Source organism: Oncorhynchus clarkii, chromosome 13 (assembly GCF_045791955.1).
Source record: "Oncorhynchus clarkii lewisi isolate Uvic-CL-2024 chromosome 13, UVic_Ocla_1.0, whole genome shotgun sequence".
Taxonomy (NCBI): domain Eukaryota; kingdom Metazoa; phylum Chordata; class Actinopteri; order Salmoniformes; family Salmonidae; genus Oncorhynchus; species Oncorhynchus clarkii.
This window is the reverse complement of record NC_092159.1, coordinates 65,358,069-65,382,029: the sequence shown is the minus strand read 5'-3', so window position 1 is coordinate 65,382,029 and position 23,961 is coordinate 65,358,069. Positions and strand designations below refer to the sequence as shown.

General features: G+C 48.0%; 1 protein-coding gene across 1 annotated transcript in view; it reads right to left on the bottom strand.

The window, feature by feature from the left end:
• The window catches only part of LOC139424112 (caskin-1-like), a 120,634-nt gene that overhangs the window by 5,063 nt on the left and 91,610 nt on the right, over positions 1 to 23,961 (bottom strand). Inside the window, exons 16-24 of the mRNA XM_071175809.1 lie at positions 20,316 to 20,426; positions 15,601 to 15,702; positions 14,933 to 15,071; positions 8,881 to 9,027; positions 6,220 to 6,791; positions 5,500 to 6,129; positions 2,892 to 3,221; positions 2,145 to 2,739; positions 1,417 to 1,816 (exon numbers count right to left, since the gene is read on the bottom strand). Of these exons, the coding sequence (XP_071031910.1) occupies positions 1,417 to 1,816; positions 2,145 to 2,739; positions 2,892 to 3,221; positions 5,500 to 6,129; positions 6,220 to 6,791; positions 8,881 to 9,027; positions 14,933 to 15,071; positions 15,601 to 15,702; positions 20,316 to 20,426 (3,026 nt within the window). The remainder of the gene's footprint in view (positions 1 to 1,416; positions 1,817 to 2,144; positions 2,740 to 2,891; positions 3,222 to 5,499; positions 6,130 to 6,219; positions 6,792 to 8,880; positions 9,028 to 14,932; positions 15,072 to 15,600; positions 15,703 to 20,315; positions 20,427 to 23,961) is intronic.

Here is a 23,961-nt window from a genome sequence, read left to right as displayed (position 1 = left end):
CAGATCCCCTACATACTCGTCTGAAACTATATCCCCTACATAATGGTCTGAAACTCGATCCCATGCATACTGGTCTGACACTAGACCCCCCTACATACTGGTCTGAAACTAGATCACCCTATTTACTGGTCTGAAACTAGATCCCTTACAAACTGGTCTGAAACTAGATCCCCTTACATACTGATCTGACACTAGATCCCCTACATACTAGTCTGAAACTAGATCCCCTTACATACTGATCTGACACTAGATCCCCTACATACTAGTCTGAAACTAGATCCCCTAGATACTGGTCTGAAACTAGATCCCCTTACATACTGGTCTGAAACTAGATCCCTTAGATACTGGTCTGAAACTAGATCCCCTTACATACTGATCTGACACTAGATCCCCTACATACTGATCTGACACTAGATCCCCTACATACTAGTCTGAAACTAGATCCCCTACGAAAATATTCCCGTTTTTGAGTATAAAGACATAAACACCAAACCATTCCACGTTGGCTCATTCAGAACCGCATGGCTTGAGAAATTGAAACCAATTGACTATTCATATGAGGATAAATACGAAGAGTCTGAAAATAGATCCTCCTACATAGTAGTCTGAAACTAGATCCCCCTGCATACTGGTCTGAAACTAGATCCCCCTGCATACTGGTCTAGCATCAGCATTGTGGATAACGTGTCTCCAATATTGATTAGCATTGGGGATAATGTGTCTCCAATATTGATTAGCATTGGGGATAATTTGTCTCCAATATTGATTAGCATTATGGATAATGTGTCTCCAATATTGATTAGCATTATGGATAATGTGTCTCCAATATTGATCAGCATTATGGATCATGTGTCTCCAATATTGATTAGCATTGGGGATAATGTGTCTCCAATATTGATCAGCATTATGGATCATGTGTCTCCCATATTGATTAGCATTATGGATAATGTGTCTCCAATATTGATCAGCATTGGGGATAATGTGTCTCCAATATTGATCAGCATTGGGAATAATGTGTCTCCAATATTGATCAGCATTGGGAATAATGTGTCTCCAATATTGATCAGCATTGGGAATAATGTGTCTCCAATATTGATTAGCATTTTGGATAATGTGTCTCCAATATTAATCAGCATTGGGGATAATGTACATCCAATATTGATTAGCATTGGGGATAATGTATATCCAATATTGATCAGCATTGGGGATAATGTACATCCAATATTGATTAGCATTGGGGATAATGTATATCCAATATTGATTAGCATTGGGGATAATGTATATCCAATATTGATTAGCATTGGGGATAATGTATATCCAATATTGATTAGCATTGGGGATAATGTATATCCAATATTGATTAGCATTGGGGATAATGTATATCCAATATTGATGTGTGTGTGTGTAGTAACTCACTCTTGTTCCTCTCGTATCTTGTCCTCTACAGCCTTTAAGGCAGCAGCCAATGACGCGCTCGTCTCCTCCAGCTTCTGATGCACAGACTCCGCCTCTGACATCACCACGCTGACCGCCGCCACTGTTCCCATGTCCACGGACACGCCCCCGATGGAGGAGCGGGGGGGTTTGATAGGTGGAGGGGTGGGTGTGAGGGGGGTGTGGGGACTCTGGGGGGTGAGTGGGGTGTGGGGACTCTGGGCGGGAGGGGTGGGGGGTTTGGCGTTGGGGTTGGGGGAGGAGGAGGAGTAGGGGGGGGAGGTGGGTGTGGTTATAGAGTGGAGGTGTTTGGTTGGTTTAGGGGCTGTGGGGGGAGGAGCCGGTTTGGGGGAGACTGGGGGAGGAATCTTCTTTGCTTCAACTGGGTAGAGAGGAAGGAGAGAGAGAGAGAGCGAGAGAAAGGGGTAGAGAGAGAGGAAGAGAGAGAGAGAGAGGAAGAGAGAGAGAGAGTGGAAGAGAGCAAGAGAGAGGAAGAGTGGAAGAGAGAGAGAGAGGAAGGAGTGAGAGAGAGAGGAAGGAAGGAGCGAGAGAGATGGAGAGAGAGAGAGAGGAAGAGAGAGGAAGGAGCGAGAGAGAGGAAGGTGCGAGAGAGGGAGATTAGCCGACAGACCTATAGGTGAGAAATTCACATTGAGAGCTGGGCATCAGTATTACATGCTAGTAAATTACATGCTAGTGCAGGACAGTACCTGGGCTGCCGGGGGTGCCAGGTCCAGGCAGGGGGACTTTTCTAGAGGAGGAGTGTCTCCTCATCTGAGCCAGGACAGGTTTGGGGGAGACGGGGGGTTTGGGTTTCCTCACAGGGGTCACCGCTCCTCCCCCTTCTCCCCCCGCCACCACCCCTGGTCCTCCCAGGTCTGAGCTGTCCCTGAGAGGAGGCGTAGCCTGGATCGGACTAGGCTCCGCTTCTCCCGTCTCATACACCGGCCGGCGTTTAACGGTGGCGGTGCCGTTCTCGTACGGTACGGCTGGCCCCGGCTCCGGCCCGGTAACGGCCCCGGTGTTAGCGGCCCCGGTGTGAACGGCCCCGGTGTTAGAGGTCCATGTCTTGGAGGTCCCGGTGATGTCTGCGATGCCGCTCTCTGAGAAGCCCTCCGGCTCCTTGTCTCTGCTCTTGGGACGGCGCTTGACGGTGGAAGACTCTGTCAGGGTGAAACGGGACCCGTTGGGGTGAGGCTTGTTGCAGCGGGGACGCCGTTTCAGGGTTGCCGTGGCGTCGACCCGGAACAGCTCATCCTGGGGAAGGGAGAACACGCCGTCTCCATGGAGACCGTCTCCATCACCCTAGAGACAAACATAACGACACAGCTTATAAATAACAATATAAGATTTTTTGACCGTGCCTCCCCCCAAAAATAATGTAATTGATCATTTTTCATATACAGACACCATATCTCAGTGTTTTCATACAAATTCATAAAATTGTAAACGCTCACCTCTGTTTCTCCTTCTTCCTCTCCCTCTCCTCTCTGCCTCTTCACGGTCTGTTTCCTCTCAGCAGCAAACGGAAGGTTCTCGGCCGAACTACCGGAAGAAGGGGTGTGAGGAGACGAGGGGTGAGGAGACGAGGGGTGAGGGGAGGAGGGGGAGCGAGGGGAGGAAGGCAGCTGGGGTGTAGAAGGGAGAGGAGAGGGTTGGGGTGCGGTACACAGTGGTACGGGGGTAGGTCTGTCCCTCCTAGCTGCAGCGACCAGCTCAGTAACAGGACCACTGATGGTTCTACGGCGGTTCACCACCTCCCCGTCCAGACCAATGGCATCCCGCTGCTGACAAATCAAATCACATTGTAGTTGTCACATGCGATAGATACAACTAGATTAGATTTTTACAGTGAAACGCTGACTGACGAGCCTCTCCCGACGGTGCAGAGTTGAACAAAAATAAAATGGTAACGTCAATAAAATACACACGAATGGAGCTATATACAGGAAGTACCAGATCAATGTGGAGCTATATACAGGAAGTACCAGATCAATGTGGAGCTATATACAGGAAGTACCAGATCAATGTGGAGCTATATACAGGAAGTACCAGATCAATGTGGAGCTATATACAGGAAGTACCAGATCAATGTGGAGCTATATACAGGAAGTACCAGATCAATGTGGAGCTACGTATATACAGGAAGTACCAGATCAATGTGGAGCTATATACAGGAAGTACCAGATCAATGTGGAGCTAAATACAGGAAGTACCATATCAATGTGGAGCTACGTATATACAGGAAGTACCAGATCAATGTGGAGCTATATACAGGAAGTACCAGATCAATGTAGAGCTATATACAGGAAGTACCAGATCGATGTGGAGCTATATACAGGAAGTACCAGATCGATGTGGAGCTATATATAGGAAGTACCAGATCAATGTGGAGCTATATACAGGAAGTACCAGATCAATGTGGAGCTATATACAGGAAGTACCAGATCAATGTGGAGCTATATACAGGAAGTACCAGATCAATGTGGAGCTATAAACAGGAAGTACCAGATCAATGTGGAGCTATATACAGGAAGTACCAGATCAATGTGGAGCTATATACAGGAAGTACCAGATCAATGTGGAGCTATAAACAGGAAGTACCAGATCAATGTGGAGCTATATACAGGAAGTACCAGATCAATGTGGAGCTATATACAGGAAGTACCAGATCAATGTGGAGCTATATACAGGAAGTACCAGATCAATGTGGAGCTATATACAGGAAGTACCAGATCAATTTGGAGCTATATACAGGAAGTACCAGATCAATGTGGAGCTACGTATATACAGGAAGTACCAGATCAATGTGGAGCTATATACAGGAAGTACCAGATCAATGTGGAGCTAAATACAGGAAGTACCATATCAATGTGGAGCTACGTATATACAGGAAGTACCAGATCAATGTGGAGCTATATACAGGAAGTACCAGATCAATGTAGAGCTATATACAGGAAGTACCAGATCGATGTGGAGCTATATACAGGAAGTACCAGATCGATGTGGAGCTATATATAGGAAGTACCAGATCAATGTGGAGCTATATACAGGAAGTACCAGTACCAGATCAATGTGGAGAAATATACAGGAAGTACCAGATCAATGTGGAGCTATATACAGGAAGTACCAGATCAATGTGGAGCTATATACAGGAAGTACCAGTACCAGATCAATGTGGAGCTATATACAGGAAGTACCAGTACCAGATCCATGTGGAGAAATATACAGGAAGTACCAGATCAATGTGGAGCTATATACAGGAAGTACCAGATCAATGTGGAGTTATATACAGGAAGTACCAGTACCAGATCAATGTGGAGCTATATACAGGAAGTACCAGATCAATATGGAGCTATATACAGGAAGTACCAGTACCAGATCAATGTGGAGCTATATACAGGAAGTACCAGTACCAGATCAATGTGGAGCTATATACAGGGAGTACCAGTACCAGATCAATGTGGAGCTATATACAGGAAGTACCAGATCAATGTGGAGCTATATACAGGAAGTACCAGATCAATATGCAGCTATATACAGGAAGTACCAGATCAATGTGCAGAGGTATGAGATGTACATGAAGGCAGGGTAAAGTGACTAGACATCAGGATAGATAATAATAAGGTATTTGAGGTAGATATGTACATGAAGGCAGGGTAAAGTGACTAGACATCAGGATAGATAATAATAAGGTATTTGAGGTAGATATGTACATGAAGGCAGGGTAAAGTGACTAGACATCAGGATAGATAATAATAAGGTATTTGAGGTAGATATGTACATGAAGGCAGGGTAAAGTGACTAGACATCAGGATAGATAATAATAAGGTATTAGAGGTAGATATGTACATGAAGGCAGGGTAAAGTGACTAGACATCAGGATAGATAATAATAAGGTATTTGAGGTAGATATGTACATGAAGGCAGGGTAAAGTGACTAGGCATCAGGATAGATAATAATAAGGTATTTGAGGTAGATTTGTACACAAAGGCAGGGTAAAGTGACAGAGACAGACAGAGATAGTGACAGACAACGAGAGAAACATACAACACCTCCCCTACCTGCAGGAAGTTTCTCTGTATAGCCATGCCCTTGGCCCCGCCCCCAATAGAGGACATTTCCAACATGGCCGCTATGCTCCTCACGCTGCCCGCGCTCCCCGTATCCACGACGACCGTCTCCACGGATACACCCAGGTCGCTGGCCCGTCGCTGGGGGTTGTAGGGCACGCCCAGCAGCCCGTCAGCCGCGTGTGTGTGTGTCGGCGTGTGTGTGTCGGCGAGGTTGGAGTTCGAGATAGCTGAGCTGGAGCGTTTGGGAGGCGGAGGGGGCGGGCCTTTCTTCTTGGGTCGCAGGGCGATGGACTGTGATTGGCTGCGGTTGACGTTCTTGTCCTGGTTGCGTACGGAGTGGCTGCGGCTGACCCGGTGAGTCACCGTGGCGTATTTACCTGTACCGCCCCCTGCTAGCCTCCCTGGAGGGGCCACTCCTGTCCCCGCCCCTGCACCTCCACCCCCCCTCTCCTCCCCCTCCCCGTCAGACCCAGCGTAGCGGTTCAGACTGTTAGCTCGCTTCTTAAGGAGGGCCTCACCCGCCTCACCCATCTCTCCCCCGTCTCCCCCCTCAGCCTCCGGAGGCAGGCACAGGAGGGGAACAGACACCTGGGGGCTGGGCTGCGGCTGGAGGGTGCTCTCCTTCTCAATCCCCCTCTCTTTCTCCCTCTCAATCCCCCTCTCTTTCTCCCTCTCCTTCTCCCTCTCCTCTTCCTCAATCGGCTGGGCTGTAGGCTGAGATTGGGGAGTAGGTGTGGGTTGGTGCTGGGGCTGAGGACCAGGCTGGGGCTGAGGACTAGGCTGGGGCTGAGGACCAGGCTGAGGACCAGGCTGAGTCTGGGTGTTGTGAGTCCCGCGATGTGCGTTGGACAGGGGGTGAGAGCGGGGGGAACCAGGCCTCTCTCCTTGTATTAGCTGTGGGGAGGATTTGGGTTTGGCCTGCGGTGAGGGGCCCGGGGCGGAGGTGGAGGAGTGCAGGGGTTTCTTGGTGGGGGTGTGAGGGGGAGTGTAAGGGGGTGCCGGCATTGAGTGGGCGTGGGAGGGTGGGCGAGGTTTGGATGAGGCGCTGCCTCTCTGGCTCCCCTGGCTGGTCTGTCTCATGGTCCGAGCCTCCTTCTTAGGGGGCACTCCTCCTCCTCCTCCTCCTCTACCCCCTGGCCCTACTCCCTCCTCGGGGTCCTTGCTGAGGCTGCGGGTCCTTTGACCCTTGACCTCTGGGCTAGGCTGGATCAGCGCTGTCTGCAGCTCGGGGCTCAACTCGCTGTCCTGGAAGGTGCACAACTTGGGAGAAGTGACGATTTCTGGAGAGAGATGGAGAGATATATTAAATATGATGGAGAGATATATTACATATGATGGAGAGATATATTACATATGATGGAGAGATATATTACATATGATGGAGAGATATATTACATATGATGGAGAGATATATTACATATGATGGAGAGATATATTACATATGATGGAGAGATATATTACATATGATGGAGAGAGAGATGGAGAGCTATATTACATATGATGGAGAGGGAGATGGAGAGAGATGAAGAGCAATGGAGAGAGGGAGATGGAGAGACATGGAGAGAGATGAAGAGCAATGGAGAGAGAGAGATGGAGAGAGAGAGATGAAGAGACATGGAGAGAGAGAGATGGAGAGAGGGAGATGAAGAGACATGGAGAGAGAGAGATGGAGAGACATGGAGAGATGGAGAGACATGGAGAGAGAGACATAGATGGAGAGAGATGAAGAGAGAGAGATGGAGAGAGATGAAGAGCAATAGAGGGAGAGAGAGAGATGGAGAGAGATGAAGAGCAATGGAGAGAGAGCGATGGAGAGAGAGATGGGGAGAGAGAGAGAGAGAAGGAGAGAGAGAGAGAGAGAGAGAGAGATGGAAAGAGAGAGATGGAGAGAGAGAGAGAGATGAAGAGAAATGGAGAGAGAGAGAGAGATGGAGAGAGATGAAGAGCAATGGAGAGAGAGAGATGGAGAGACATGTAGAGAGAGAGAGATGAAGAGAGATGGAGAGACATATCTGACATAACGACAAAAAAAAACGGCTGTGTTACTGACAGGCATTGGGTCCCTTAGTTGGGATGTGTTCTATAAAAACTGCTGTGTTATTGATGCTGGGTTATTGATGCTGTGTTATTGATGCTGTGTTACTGATGCTGGGTTATTGATGCTGGGTTATTGATGCTGTGTTACTGATGCTGGGTTATTGATGCTGTGTTATTGATGCTGTGTTATTGATGCTGTGTTACTGATACTGGGTTATTGATGCTGTGTTATTGATGCTGTGTTATTGATGCTGTGCTACTGACACTGGGTTATTGATGCTGGATTATTAATGATGTGTTATTGATGCTGGGTTATTGATGCTGGGTTATTAATGCTGGGTTATTAATGCTGTGTTATTGATGCTGGGTTATTGATGCTGGGTTATTAATGCTGGGTTATTAATGCTGGGTTATTAATGTCGGGTTATTAATGCTGGGTTATTGATGCTGTGTTACTAATGCTGTGTTATTGATGCTGTGTTATTGATGCTGGGTTATTGATGCTGGGTTATTGATGCTGTGTTATTGATGCTGGGTTATTAATGTTGGGTTATTAATGCTGTGTTATTAATGCCGGGTTATTAATGCTGGGTTATTGATGCTGTGTTACTGATGCTGTGTTATTGATGCTGGGTTATTGATGCTGTGTTATTGATGCTGTGTTACTGATACTGTGTTATTGATGCTGGGTTATTAATGCTGGGTTATTGAGATATAACCCAGTGGCTTTCAGATAGTTATTTTTGGCCACTCGTGATAGTAAATGCCATTCAAGTTAATCTGTTCTGTTGTATTGTCATCACATGTTAAGGTTGGACACTTTTGTAGATTTAACGATATATAATTACACAAATGCCTGACTTCCTGTAAATATCACATAACGCAATGTTGAGATACGCAAATAACCGTGTTTTGAATTTTACATTTGAATATGTAATGTTCATAATATTCAAGGTAAATTGAAATTTGCAGTGCGATAACTTAACGTGATGAAACAGGAATGACATTTACTCTCATGGGTAGCCAAAAATAACTATATCAAAGCCCACGCCCCTTAATAATAGGTCACACCTCCTGAAAATAACCTATGGATTACATTAAAATAAGAGCCAGCTGCTGGGTCAACCCGACTGATGGTTAAATGAACCCATGTTTGGTTATTCACACAACCCAAACGGCTGGGTCAAAATAACCCCAGCGTTCTGTCCACTACTTAACCAGCACTGGGTCACCAAATAACACAAATTTGGGTTGTTTTTTAATTCCCTCATTTTTTTTTTTTTTTTTTTTTTTTTAAGGGTGTAATGTGAAATGATTCTATTGTGACCTCACCGTTGTCAGGGGGCCTGTTCTCTATGGACATCACTTCCTGCTGCTGTGTGATTGGTGGAGGCTTCTTCCTGGGGGAGCTCCGCCCCTCAGAGCCACGCTGCATCTCAGCCAATCGCTTCACAGCTAGCATCAGCTTCTTCTGGTGACCTAGTGGGGACAAAACGAAACAAGATATGATATGAGATAATATTGTAAGGCGTCTAATGTATAATATGTATTGAACAGTTTAATATAAGTGAGCCATTTCAGGAAGCGCAACGTCACTACTTCACAGGAGAGGCATTTGAATGTTTTTTTAAATGTATTTTTCATTCAAAATGTGTTTTTTTGGGGAGGCATAAATGCCTTCTGTGACATGTGAACTTTCATGTGTCTTTAATAACAAACTTGTTTATCATCTGTAAATATTAATAAAAATTGTCAAATTACTGGTTGGTGTACTTGCTACAGCAGCTATATAAACGTTAGCCACGGAGAACTGCAAAAAGGTGTTGCAACTGCTCTCGACAACATTGCTGCCTTGAATTTAGCAGAGTGATCTATCGACAAATATTAGCGGGGAAAAAGCTACGCCGTTAGCTTGCTGGCTTGTTAGCTAGCGAAACGTTAGCTTGCTGGCTCGTTAGCTAGCGAAACGTTAGCTTGCTGGCTCGCTAGCTAGCGAAATGTTAGCTTGCTGGCTCGCTAGCTAGCGAAACGGTAGCTTGCTGGCTCGCTAGCTAGCGAAACATTAGCTTGCTGGCTCGTTAGCTAGCGGACGTTAGCTTGCTGGCTTGTTAGCTAGCGAAACGGTAGCTTTCTGGCTCGCTAGCTAACATTACATATCTGTGTAGTAATATTATTAGAATCCCAGTAATAAATTGTCATTGGTAGTTATGGCCCAACCTAGTTGGTTAGCTTTAGCTAGCTGTAGATTCATGCTACTTCATTTCATGCATGGTGGCTAACTATAACGATCTGTTTTTACTGTATGGGGTTTGGGATTATGGTTCATTGTTTAGCTAGCTAACTAGCTGCATGTTTAAAGAAAAGACTCCACTTTGCCAGATGATTACATGGACCATCAAATTAGCCAGATGTGTCTGGGGGTGAATACAGCCATCTATTGTATTATATGAACATGTTTAGACAATAGGGACCCATCCACTTAGCTAGATGTGTCTGGGGGTGAATACAGCCATCTATTGTATTATATGAACATGTTTAGACAATAGGGACCCATTCACTTAGCTAGATGTGTCTGAGGGGTGATTACAGCCATCTATTGTATTATATTAACATGTCTAGACAGTAGGGACCCATCCACTTAGCTAGATGTGTCTGAGGGGTGATTACAGCCATCTATTGTAAATCTTTATTTGTTTACTACACTACCGTACTCCCTCTTTTTAGCACATGGCCTCACATGTGAATCCTTAAAAAGAGATAGGGTGGGGCTGAAGGCTTAAAAGGGTGTGAACGATGCTGAATGGGTGTAGACAAAGTAAAGCTCTCCAGTAGGTGTAGCAAAACATTCAAGGGTCATTTTCTCAAAAAAAGTGGGGTTCCCAAAGTGGGGTTCCCAAAGTGGGGTTCCCAAAGTGGGGTTCCCAAAGTGGGGTTCCCAAAGTGGGGTTTCCAAAGTGGGGTTTCCAAAGTGGGGTTCCCAAAGTGGGGTTCCCAAAGTGGGGTTTCCAAAGTGGGGTTCCCAAAGTGGGGTTTCCAAAGTGGGGTTCCCAAAGTGGGGTTTCCAAACTTTCAAAGCAGAATTACTTTCCCATTGTTCCTCAACTGTAGTGTCTGAAATACCATGTTGTAGCACTGAGTCTTTACTTTTGTGTTTTTTTTATTTATTTATTTTTTTTTTACTTTTGGAGGTTTGTAACAGAGTTCAGGGGTCAGGTTGGTAGTAACAGAGTTCAGGGGTCAGGTTGGTAGTAACAGAGTTCAGGGGTCAGGTTGGTAGTAACAGAGTTCAGGGGTCAGGTTGGTAGTAACAGAGTTCAGGGGTCAGGTTGGTAGTAACAGAGTTCAGGGGTCAGGTTGGTAGTAACAGAGTTCAGGGGTCAGGTTGGTAGTAACAGAGTTCAGGGGTCAGGTTGGTAGTAACAGAGTTCAGGGGTCAGGTTGGTAGTAACAGAGTTCAGGGGTCAGGTTGGTAGTAACAGAGTTCAGGGGTTAGGTTGGTTTGATCAGGGGAGGTTAGTAACAGAGTTCAGGGGTCAGGTTGGTAGTAACAGAGTTCAGGGGTCAGGTTGGTAGTAACAGAGTTCAGGGGTCAGGTTGGTTTGATCAGGGGAAGTTAGTAACAGAGTTTTAATATCGATCAGGGCTGAGATTGGATGGAAGGAGATCCATTTTTCGATCTTTAAATCGATAACGTTATAAGCCGTCTCATATTAAAGGGTCAGTCTGGGATTGTGGGTAGAGTCCAGTCAGTGTGGGTAGAGTCCAGTCAGTGTAGGTAGAGTCCAGTCAGTGTAGGTAGAGTCCAGTCAGTGTAGGTAGAGTCCAGTCAGTGTAGGTAGAGTCCAGTCAGTGTAGGTAGAGTCCAGTCAGTGTAGGTAGAGTCCAGTCAGTGTGGGTAGAGTCCAGTCAGTGTAGGTAGAGTCCAGTCAGTGTGGGTAGAGTCCAGTCAATGTGTGGGTAGAGTCCAGTCAGTGTAGGTAGAGTCCAGTCAGTGTGGGTAGAGTCCAGTCAGTGTAGGTAGAGTCCAGTCAGTGTAGGTAGAGTCCAGTCAGTGTGGGTAGAGTCCAGTCAGTGTGGGTAGAGTCCAGTCAGTGTAGGTAGAGTCCAGTCAGTGTAGGTAGAGTCCAGTCAGTGTAGGTAGAGTCCAGTCAGTGTAGGTAGAGTCCAGTCAGTGTAGGTAGAGTCCAGTCAGTGTAGGTAGAGTCCAGTCAGTGTAGGTAGAGTCCAGTCAGTGTGGGTAGAGTCCAGTCAGTGTGGGTAGAGTCCAGTCAGTGTAGGTAGAGTCCAGTCAGTGTAGGTAGAGTCCAGTCAGTGTAGGTAGAGTCCAGTCAGTGTAGGTAGAGTCCAGTCAGTGTAGGTAGAGTCCAGTCAGTGTGTGGGTAGAGTCCAGTCAGTGTAGGTAGAGTCCAGTCAGTGTGCGGGTAGAGTCCAGTCAGTGTAGGTAGAGTCCAGTGTGTGGGTAGAGTCCAGTCAGTGTAGGTAGAGTCCAGTCAGTGTGGGTAGAGTCCAGTCAGTGTGGGTAGAGTCCAGTCAGTGTAGGTAGAGTCCAGTCAGTGTAGGTAGAGTCCAGTCAGTGTAGGTAGAGTCCAGGCAGTGTAGGTAGAGTCCAGTCAGTGTGGGTAGAGTCCAGTCAGTGTGGGTAGAGTCCAGTCAGTGTGGGTAGAGTCCAGTCAGTGTGGGTAGAGTCCAGTCAGTGTGGGTAGAGTCCAGTCAGTGTGGGTAGAGTCCAGTCAGTGTAGGTAGAGTCCAGTCAGTGTAGGTAGAGTCCAGTCAGTGTAGGTAGAGTCCAGTCAGTGTAGGTAGAGTCCAGTCAGTGTAGGTAGAGTCCAGTCAGTGTAGGTAGAGTCCAGTCAGTGTAGGTAGAGTCCAGTCAGTGTAGGTAGAGTCCAGTCAGTGTAGGTAGAGTCCAGTCAGTGTGGGTAGAGTCCAGTCAGTGTAGGTAGAGTCCAGTCAGTGTGGGTAGAGTCCAGTCAATGTGTGGGTAGAGTCCAGTCAGTGTAGGTAGAGTCCAGTCAGTGTGGGTAGAGTCCAGTCAGTGTAGGTAGAGTCCAGTCAGTGTAGGTAGAGTCCAGTCAGTGTGGGTAGAGTCCAGTCAGTGTGGGTAGAGTCCAGTCAGTGTAGGTAGAGTCCAGTCAGTGTAGGTAGAGTCCAGTCAGTGTAGGTAGAGTCCAGTCAGTGTAGGTAGAGTCCAGTCAGTGTAGGTAGAGTCCAGTCAGTGTAGGTAGAGTCCAGTCAGTGTAGGTAGAGTCCAGTCAGTGTGGGTAGAGTCCAGTCAGTGTGGGTAGAGTCCAGTCAGTGTAGGTAGAGTCCAGTCAGTGTAGGTAGAGTCCAGTCAGTGTAGGTAGAGTCCAGTCAGTGTAGGTAGAGTCCAGTCAGTGTAGGTAGAGTCCAGTCAGTGTGTGGGTAGAGTCCAGTCAGTGTAGGTAGAGTCCAGTCAGTGTGCGGGTAGAGTCCAGTCAGTGTAGGTAGAGTCCAGTGTGTGGGTAGAGTCCAGTCAGTGTAGGTAGAGTCCAGTCAGTGTGGGTAGAGTCCAGTCAGTGTGGGTAGAGTCCAGTCAGTGTAGGTAGAGTCCAGTCAGTGTAGGTAGAGTCCAGTCAGTGTAGGTAGAGTCCAGGCAGTGTAGGTAGAGTCCAGTCAGTGTGGGTAGAGTCCAGTCAGTGTGGGTAGAGTCCAGTCAGTGTGGGTAGAGTCCAGTCAGTGTGGGTAGAGTCCAGTCAGTGTGGGTAGAGTCCAGTCAGTGTGGGTAGAGTCCAGTCAGTGTAGGTAGAGTCCAGTCAGTGTAGGTAGAGTCCAGTCAGTGTAGGTAGAGTCCAGTCAGTGTAGGTAGAGTCCAGTCAGTGTAGGTAGAGTCCAGTCAGTGTAGGTAGAGTCCAGTCAGTGTGGGTAGAGTCCAGTCAGTGTGGGTAGAGTCCAGTCAGTGTGGGTAGAGTCCAGTCAGTGTGTGGGTAGAGTCCAGTCAGTGTGGGTAGAGTCCAGTCAGTGTAGGTAGAGTCCAGTCAGTGTGGGTAGAGTCCAGTCAGTGTGGGTAGAGTCCAGTCAGTGTAGGTAGAGTCCAGTCAGTGTAGGTAGATTCCAGTCAGTGTAGGTAGAGTCCAGTCAGTGTGGGTAGAGTCCAGTCAGTGTAGTTAGAGTCCAGTCAGTGTGGGTAGAGTCCAGTCAGTGTGGGTAGAGTCCAGTCAGTGTAGGTCGAGTCCAGTCAGTGTAGGTAGAGTCCAGTCAGTGTAGGTAGAGTCCAGTCAGTGTAGGTAGAGTCCAGTCAGTGTAGGTAGAGTCCAGTCAGTGTAGGTAGAGTCCAGTCAGTGTAGGTAGAGTCCAGTCAGTGTAGGTAGATTCCAGTCAGTGTAGGTAGAGTCCAGTCAGTGTGGGTAGAGTCCAGTCAGTGTAGTTAGAGTCCAGTCAGTGTGGGTAGAGTCCAGTCAGTGTGGGTAGAGTCCAGTCAGTGTAGGTCGAGTCCAGTCAGTGTAGGTAGAGTCCAGTCAGTGTAGGTAGAGTCCAGTCAGTGTAGGTAGAGTCCAGTCAGTGTAGGTAGAGTCCAGTCAGTGTAGGTAGAGTCCAGTCAGTGTGGGTAGAGTCCAGTCAGTGTGGGTAGAGTCCAGTCAGTGTGTGGGTAGAGTCCAGTCAGTGTGGGTAGAGTCCAGTCAGTGTGGGTAGAGTCCAGTCAGTGTAGGTAGAGTCTAGTCAGCGTGTGGGTAGAGTCCAGTCAGTGTAGGTAGAGTCCAGTCAGTGTAGGTAGAGTCCAGTCAGTGTAGGTAGAGTCCAGTCAGTGTAGGTAGAGTCCAGTCAGTGTAGGTAGAGTCCAGTCAGTGTGGGTAGAGTCCAGTCAGTGTGGGTAGAGTCCAGTCAGTGTGGGTAGAGTCCAGTCAGTGTGGGTAGAGTCCAGTCAGTGTAGGTAGAGTCCAGTCAGTGTAGGTAGAGTCCAGTCAGTGTAGGTAGAGTCCAGTCAGTGTGGGTAGAGTCCAGTCAGTGTAGGTAGAGTCCAGTCAGTGTGGGTAGAGTCCAGTCAGTGTGGGTAGAGTCCAGTCAGTGTGTGGGTAGAGTCAGTGTGCGGGTAGAGTCCAGTCAGTGTGGGTAGAGTCCAGTCAGTGTAGGTAGAGTCCAGTCAGTGTGTGGGTAGAGTCCAGTCAGTGTGTGGGTAGAGTCCAGTCAGTGTAGGTAGAGTCCAGTCAGTGTGTGGCTACATGCATTCTCCTTTTGATATTTAATCAATTCTGTTTTCAAGTGAACTGGGAGTTCAGACGACAGGTGGTCATTTTAACATCGACGTTCAAAGATGAGACGGAAGGATACATTCAGTTGCCTTGCTTCTGTCTTTAAACTGTGTGCGTGTGTGTGTGTGTGTGTGTGTGTGTGTGTGTGTGTGTGTGTGTGTGTGTGTACGTCCTACCCAGCTTCATGATGCCTATCTCCTGCAGGTCCTCCCAGGTGATGTCTGTGATGAAGTCGATGTTTTCGTATCCGTTCTGCACCAGAACCTGCTGGTACTGACTCAGCCCTATCGCTGACAACCACTCTGCCAGGCTGGCCTAAACACACACACACACAATAGTTAGTACAGGCTCAGCCATATCACCGACTACCACTCTACCACCTAGTTACTACAACAACAACAACAACAAGGTCTCAGGTCAGTAACTAACAGGTCTCAGGTCAGTTACTAACAGGTCTCAGGTCAGTTATTAACAGGTCTCTGGTCAGTTACTAACAGGTCTCAGGTCAGTTACTAACAGGTCTCAGGTCAGTTACTAACAGGTCTCAGGTCAGTTACTAACAGGTCTCAGGTCAGTTACTAACAGGTCTCAAGTCTACTAACAGGTTTCAGGTCAGTTACTAACAGGTCTCAGGTCAGTTACTAACAGGTCTCAGGTCAGTTACTAACAGGTCTCAGGTCAGTTACTAACAGGTCTCAGGTCAGTTACTAACAGGTCTCAGGTCAGTTACTAACAGGTCTCAGGTCAGTAACTAACAGGTCTCAGGTCAGTTACTAACAGGTCTCAGGTCAGTTACTAACAGGTTTCAGGTCAGTTACTAGCAGGTCTCAGGTCAGTTACTAACAGGTTTCTGGTCAGGGAGCCACTCAGTGATGCTGAGTTTGTTGATCTCTGATGTCATCTTCTTTCTGTGGCCTGGTTTGGTCACTCCGATGGCCGTGAGATCCTACACAGACACACACACAGACACACACACACACACGTACCACACACACACACAACACCAAGGAAAAATAGGTGAGACGCTTTCAAACTCTCCACAGATACACACACTTCATTACCACAGAGACACCACAGACACCAGACACCACAGACACCACAGACACTAGACACCACAGACACCAGACACCACAGACACCTGACACCACAGACACCAGACACCTCAGACACCAGACACCACAGACACCACATACACTAGACACCACAGACACCTGACACCACAGACACCACAGAGACACCACAGACACCAGACACCACAGACACCACAGACACTAGACACCACAGACACCTGACACCACAGACACCACAGACACCAGACACCACAGGCACCAGACACCACAGTCACCAGACACCTCAGAAAACACAGACACCACCGGCACCACAGACACCACACACACACGACAGACACACACAGTGTCCAGGTGACAAGCTGTACCACAGGACAGGAAGGTAAATGTCCCCAAAGGGAAATGAAGGTGAAGAGGAGAGAGATGATGTTGGCAGTGAGAAAGAAGCGTTGTATCACTAGACCCCAGCTCCACCCACAGCATGGCTCCACCCACAGCATGGCTCCACCTATCTACAGTCTGGCCACACCCACAGCATGGCTCCCACCTATCTACAGTCTGGCCACACCCACCACACTGTCTGGCCACACCCACAGTCTGGCTCCACCCACCTATCACCTAGCCCCAACTATCCACAGTCTGACTCCACCCACCCAGTGTATGTCTCAACAATCTGGCTCCACCCATCAACTGTCTGGCTCCGCCCACCCACTGTCTGTCCCCACCCAAAACCTGGCTCCTCCCAACTCCACTCCACTATACTCTAATTATCCCAATATACAGATGTAGGATCTTAATTTGATAACTCTATTGTTGCCAGTGAGTGTGTGGGTAGAGTCCAGTCAGTGTGTGGGTAGAGTCCAGTCAGTGTGTGGGTAGAGTCCAGTCAGAGTGTGGGTAGACCCCAGTCAGTGTGTGGGTAGAGTCCAGTCAGAGTGTGGGTAGACCCCAGTCAGTGTGCGGGTAGAGTCCAGTCAGTGTACGGGTAGACCCCAGTCAGTGTGTGGGTAGAGTCCGTGTGTGGGTAGAGACCAGTCAGTGTGTGTGGGTAGAGTCAGTGTGTGGGTAGAGTCAGTGTGTGGGTAGAGTCAGTGTGTGGGTAGAGTCCAGTCAGTGTGTGGGTAGAGTCAGTGTGTGGGTAGAGTCCAGTCAGTGTGTGGGTAGAGTCAGTGTGCGGGTAGAGTCCAGTCAGTGTGTGGGTAGAGTCCAGTCAGTGTGTGGGTAGAGTCAGTGTGTGGGTAGAGTCAGTGTGTGGGTAGAGTCAGTGTGCGGGTAGAGTCCAGTCAGTGTGTGGGTAAAGTCCAGTCAGTGTGCGGGTAGAGTCCAGTCCGTGTGGGTAGAGTCCAGTCAGTGTGCGGGTAGAGTCCAGTCAGTGTGCGGGTAGAGTCAGTGTGCGGTTAGAGTCAGTGAGCGGGTAGAGTCAGTGTGCGGGTAGAGTCCAGTCAGTGTGTGGGTAGAGTCCAGTCAGTGTGCGGGTAGAGTCCAGTCAGTGTGCGGGTAGAGTCCAGTCAGTGTGCGGGTAGAGTCCAGTCAGTGTGCGGGTAGAGTCAGTGTGCGGGTAGAGTCCAGTCAGTGTGCGGGTAGAGTCAGTGTGCGGGCAGAGTCAGTGTGCGGGTAGAGTCAGTGTGCGGGTAGAGTCCAGTCAGTGTGTGGTTAGAGTCAGTGTGCGGGTAGTCCAGTCAATGTGTGGGTAGAGTCAGTGTGTGGGTAGTCCAGTCAGTGTGTGGGTAGAGTCCAGTCAGTGTGTGGGTAGAGTCCAGTCAGTGTGTGGGTAGAGTCCAGTCAGTGTGTGGGTAGAGTCAGTGTGCGGGTAGAGTCCAGTCAGTGTGTGGGTAGAGTCAGTGTGCGGGTAGAGTCCAGTCAGTGTGTGGGTAGAGTCAGTGTGCGGGTAGAGTCCAGTCAGTGTGTGGGTAGAGTCAGTGAGCGGGTAGAGTCCAGTCAGTGTGCGGGTAGAGTCCAGTCAGTGTGCGGGCAGAGTCCAGTCAGTGTGCGGGTAGAGTCAGTGTGCGGGTAGAGTCCAGTCAGTGTGCGGGTAGAGTCAGTGTGCGGGCAGAGTCAGTGTGCGGGTAGAGTCAGTGTGCGGGTAGAGTCCAGTCAGTGTGTGGGTAGAGTCAGTGTGCGGGTAGAGTCCAGTCAGTGTGTGGTTAGAGTCAGTGTGCGGGTAGTCCAGTCAATGTGTGGGTAGAGTCAGTGTGTGGGTAGTCCAGTCAGTGTGTGGGTAGAGTCCAGTCAGTGTGTGGGTAGAGTCCAGTCAGTGTGTGGGTAGAGTCCAGTCAGTGTGTGGGTAGAGTCCAGTCAGTGTGTGGGTAGAGTCAGTGTGCGGGTAGAGTCCAGTCAGTGTGCGGGCAGAGTCAGTGTGCGGGTAGAGTCAGTGTGCGGGTAGAGTCCAGTCAGTGTGTGGGTAGAGTCAGTGTGCGGGTAGAGTCCAGTCAGTGTGTGGTTAGAGTCAGTGTGCGGGTAGTCCAGTCAATGTGTGGGTAGAGTCAGTGTGTGGGTAGTCCAGTCAGTGTGTGGGTAGAGTCCAGTCAGTGTGTGGGTAGAGTCCAGTCAGTGTGTGGGTAGAGTCCAGTCAGTGTGTGGGTAGAGTCAGTGTGCGGGTAGAGTCCAGTCAGTGTGCGGGTAGAGTCAGTGTGCGGGCAGAGTCAGTGTGCGGGTAGAGTCAGTGTGCGGGTAGAGTCCAGTCAGTGTGTGGGTAGAGTCAGTGTGCGGGTAGAGTCCAGTCAGTGTGTGGTTAGAGTCAGTGTGCGGGTAGTCCAGTCAATGTGTGGGTAGAGTCAGTGTGTGGGTAGTCCAGTCAGTGTGTGGGTAGAGTCCAGTCAGTGTGTGGGTAGAGTCCAGTCAGTGTGTGGGTAGAGTCCAGTCAGTGTGTGGGTAGAGTCAGTGTGCGGGTAGAGTCCAGTCAGTGTGTGGGTAGAGTCAGTGTGCGGGTAGAGTCCAGTCAGTGTGTGGGTAGAGTCAGTGTGCGGGTAGAGTCCAGTCAGTGTGTGGGTAGAGTCAGTGAGCGGGTAGAGTCCAGTCAGTGTGCGGGTAGAGTCCAGTCAGTGTGCGGGTAGAGTCCAGTCAGTGTGCGGGTAGAGTCAGTGTGCGGGTAGAGTCCAGTCAGTGTGCGGGTAGAGTCAGTGTGCGGGCAGAGTCAGTGTGCGGGTAGAGTCAGTGTGCGGGTAGAGTCCAGTCAGTGTGTGGGTAGAGTCAGTGTGCGGGTAGAGTCCAGTCAGTGTGTGGTTAGAATCAGTGTGCGGGTAGTCCAGTCAATGTGTGGGTAGAGTCAGTGTGTGGGTAGTCCAGTCAGTGTGTGGGTAGAGTCCAGTCAGTGTGTGGGTAGAGTCCAGTCAGTGTGTGGGTAGAGTCCAGTCAGTGTGTGGGTAGAGTCAGTGTGCGGGTAGAGTCCAGTCAGTGTGTGGGTAGAGTCAGTGTGCGGGTAGAGTCCAGTCAGTGTGTGGGTAGAGTCAGTGTGCGGGTAGAGTCCAGTCAGTGTGTGGGTAGAGTCAGTGAGCGGGTAGAGTCCAGTCAGTGTGCGGGTAGAGTCCAGTCAGTGTGCGGGCAGAGTCCAGTCAGTGTGCGGGTAGAGTCCATTCAGTGTGCGGGTAGAGTCAGTGAGCGGGTAGAGTCAGTGTGCGGGTAGAGTCCAGTCATTGTGTGGGTAGAGTCCAGTCAGTGTGCGGGTAGAGTCCAGTCAGTGTGCGGGTAGAGTCCAGTCAGTGTGTGGGTAGAATCAGTGTGCGGGTAGAGTCAGTGTGCGGGTAGAGTCAGTGTGCGGGTAGAGTCCAGTCAGTGTGTGGGTAGAGTCCAGTCAGTGTGTGGGTAGAGTCCAGTCAGTGTGTGGGTAGAGTCAGTGTGCAGGTAGAGTCCAGTCAGTTTGTGGGTAGAGTCCAGTCAGAGTGTGCTTAGAGTCCAGTCAGTGTGCGGGTAGAGTCCAGTCAGTTTGTGGGTAGAGTCCAGTCAGAGTGTGCTTAGAGTCCAGTCAGTGTGCGGGTAGAGTCCAGTCAGTGTGTAGATAGACTCTATGATTTATTTTTCTACTTAGCTAATGGCCAGATAGTTGGCAGTTAGAGACCTCATTATCTACTAATATTCTATATTGATTGATTTGTTCTCATCTAGGGGTGTAATGAATCACTAGTCTGAGGTACACACACAGCGGGAGACACACACACACACACACAGAACACACACACACACACACACACACACACACACAGAACACACAGGACTTTGTCATAGGAGGAGCTTTGTGTCCATCTGCAGGCAGCCCTGTCCTGGCCAATCAAAGACGAGGTCCTGGGCATGCTCAGTGACTGGGGGGGGGGGGGGGGGGGGGGGGGGGTGTATGCATCTGAACTGTCTTCAGTATTACTGGTAGGAGGGTGGGGGGGGGGGGTTGCTAAGGCAACTGCTTTATGATCAGTGAGTGAGCAGTGAGGTGACGGGGTGTAGAGCGTGACTTTAACTTTCAGGTTAAAGGATAGGGGGTCAGAGGTCAGGGGTTCCTTACCTCTGGGGTCATTCTGCTAATGGTGGCTATGTCATACCCGGCGCTGATGAAGTTTGGAGCGTAGACCTGCAGCTGAAAGTCACTCAGCCATTGGATAACAGCCTCAGAGCTCTAGGAGAGAGAAGACAGGTGGAGTTCTGTCACTACGGCTGGCCCTGGGCTAACGGCTAATGGCTAACCGCTAACGGCTAATCGCTAACGGCTAAAGGCTAACCGCTAATAGCTAACCGCTAACGGCTAATGGCTAACCGCTAATGGCTTAAGGCTAACTGATAATAGCTAACCGCTAACGGCTAATGGCTAACCGCTAATGGCTTAAGGCTAACTGATAATAGCTAACCACTAATTGCTAAAGGCTAACCGCTAATGGCTAAAGGCTAATCACTAGTAGAGGAGACAGAAGAGGAGAAGACAGGTGGCTAAAAGCTATGGGCTCTGGGCTAAACACCTCTAACAGCTGAAGGCTAAAGACTAGCTAAGAATAACAAGAGAGGAGAGGAGGACTAGGTAGGTGGCTAAAGGCTAACGGCTAGGAGCTACTAGAGGAGGGAGAGACGGAGAAGACAGGCTCTGTCTGGGGGGGCTATTGGAGAAGATGGAGGAGGGAGAAGACAGGCTCTGTCTGGGTGAGCTATTTGAGAAGATGAGGGAGGGAGAAGACTGGCTCTGTCTGGGTGAGCTATTGGAGAAGATGAGGGACAGAGAAGACAGGTTCTGTCTGTGTGAGCTATTGGAGAAGATGGAGGAGGGAGAAGACTGGCTCTGTCTGGGTGAGCTATTGGAGAAGATGGAGGGAGGGAGAAGACAGGCTCTGTCTGGGTGAGCTATTGGAGAAGATGGAGGAGGGAGAAGACTGGCTCTGTCTGGGTGAGCTATTGGAGAAGATGGAGGAGGGAGAAGACAGGCTCTGTCTGGGTGAGCTATTGGAGAAGATGAGGGAGGGAGAAGACTGGCTCTGTCTGGGTGAGCTATTGGAGAAGATGAGGGACAGAGAAGACAGGTTCTGTCTGTGTGAGCTATTGGAGAAGATGGAGGAGGGAGAAGACTGGCTCTGTCTGGGTGAGCTATTGGAGAAGATAGAGGGAGGGAGAAGACAGGCTCTGTCTGGGTGAGCTATTGGAGAAGATGGAGGAGGGAGAAGACTGGCTCTGTCTGGGTGAGCTATTGGAGAAGATGAGGGACAGAGAAGACAGGTTCTGTCTGTGTGAGCTATTGGAGAAGATGGAGGAGGGAGAAGACTGGCTCTGTCTGGGTGAGCTATTGGAGAAGATAGAGGGAGGGAGAAGACAGGCTCTGTCTGGGTGAGCTATTGGAGAAGATGGAGGAGGGAGAAGACAGGCTCTGTCTGGGTGAGCTATTGGAGAAGATGGAGGAGGGAGAAGACAGGCTCTGTCTGGTTGAGCTATTGGATAAGATGAGGGAGGGAGAAGACGGATGGAAGGGTGGACCTGGCCAATCACATCCAGAGATTGTAGACAACCCACTCTGAGGATTCTGATGTGGTGAAGTCTGCTCCAGAGACTTCCTCTATCACAAGCAACTGCAGTATCATGCTCTGTCCACTGAGGGGCAGCAGAGAGGCCAGGAGAACTCAGCCATGCCCAGTCCACCAGCACCTCTTTCTCCCTTATCCCCCCTTTCTTCCCACCCACTCTGCTCAGGATTGGACCACGGGTCACACGGAGGGGGAGAGGAGGAGGAGGGGAGGAGGAGGGAGGATCTGGAACTAACAGATAGCCATGTGAACCTACACACCCTGCTGGGGAAAAACATGTCCATCAGATGGCTGTGATCTGATCAAGCTATCTCATACACACACTTCCATCTTACTGGTAGAGTCCTGCCAACACACACACACACACACACACACACACACACACACACACACACACACACACACACACACACACACACACACACACGGTGCTAAGCTAGGGTAACGAAGATCAAGATGGCTCAGGCTACAGTATAGTGTAGTATATATACAGTGTATAATATATATATATATCAGTATTGTATATATACGGTATAGTATAATATATATAGATCAGTATATTATACATACAGTATAGTGTAGTATATATACAGTATAGTGTAGTATATATACAGTTTAGCATATATACAGTAAAGTATAATATATATATATATCAGTATAGTATATATACAGTATAGTATAGTGTATATACCGTATATTACAGTATATATCCAGTATAGTATATATACAGTGTAGTATAATATATATACACAGTATAGTACCGTATTTTTAGTATAGTATATATACAGTATAGTATTGTGTATATACAGTATAGCATAGTGTATATCCAGTATAGTATATATCCAGTACAGTATATATACAGTACAGTATATATACAGTATAGTATAATATATATCCAGAATAGTACCGTATATATATATAGTACAGTGTATATACAGTATAGTATAGCATATATACAGTATATTATAGTGTATATACAGTATAGTGTATATATACAGTATAGTATAGTACATATCCAGTATAGTATATATCCAGTATAGTAAATGTATATAGAGTATACTATATATCCAATATAGTATAGTGTGTATATATATAGTATATTATATCTCCAGTATAGTATATATCCAGTATAGTATATATCCAGTATATTATACTGAATATATCCAGTATAGTAAATGTATATAGAGTATAGTATATATCCAATATAGTATAGTTTATCTCCAGTATAGTATATATACAGTATAATATAGTGTATATACAGTATAGTAAATGTATATACAGTATAGTATAGTATATATCCAGTATTGTAAATGTATATAGAGTATAGTATATATCCAATATACTATAGTGTATATATTGTATAGTATATCTCCAGTATAGTATATATCCAGTATATTATAGTGTATATACAATATAGTAAATGTATATATAGTATAGTATATATCCAATATGGTATTGTGTGTATATACAGTGCCTTGCAAAAGTATTCGGCCCCCTTGAACTTTGCGACCTTTTGCCACATTTCAGGCTTGAAACATAAAGATATAAAACTGTATTTTGCACGCCCAATTTTTCAGTTTTTGATTTGTTAAAAAAGTTTGAAATATCCAATAAATGTCGTTCCACTTCATGATTGTGTCCCACTTGTTGATTCTTCACAAAAAAATACAGTTTTATATCTTTATGTTTGAAGCCTGAAATGTGGCAAAAGGTTGCAAAGTTCAAGGGGGCCGAATACTTTCGCAAGGCACTGTATATATATATAGTATAGTATATCTCCAGTATGGTATAGTATATATATATAAATATATAGTATAGGCTCATATCAGAGAGGTTTAGAGAACACAAAACAACGTCCCTGGGCAGCAAACAAGGAAAACTGGGTTGGAGGAGGAACACAGAGATGGAGGAGGAGGAACACAGAGATGGAGGAGGAGGAACACAGAGATGGAGGAGGAGGAACACAGAGATGGAGGAGGAGGAACACAGAGATGGAGGAGGACCACAGAGATGGAGGAGGAGGAACACAGGGATGGAGGAGGAGGAACATAGGGATGGAGGAGGAACACAGAGATGGAGGAGGACCACAGAGATGGAGGAGGAACACAGAGATGGAGGAGGAACACAGAGATGGAGGAGGAACAAATAGAT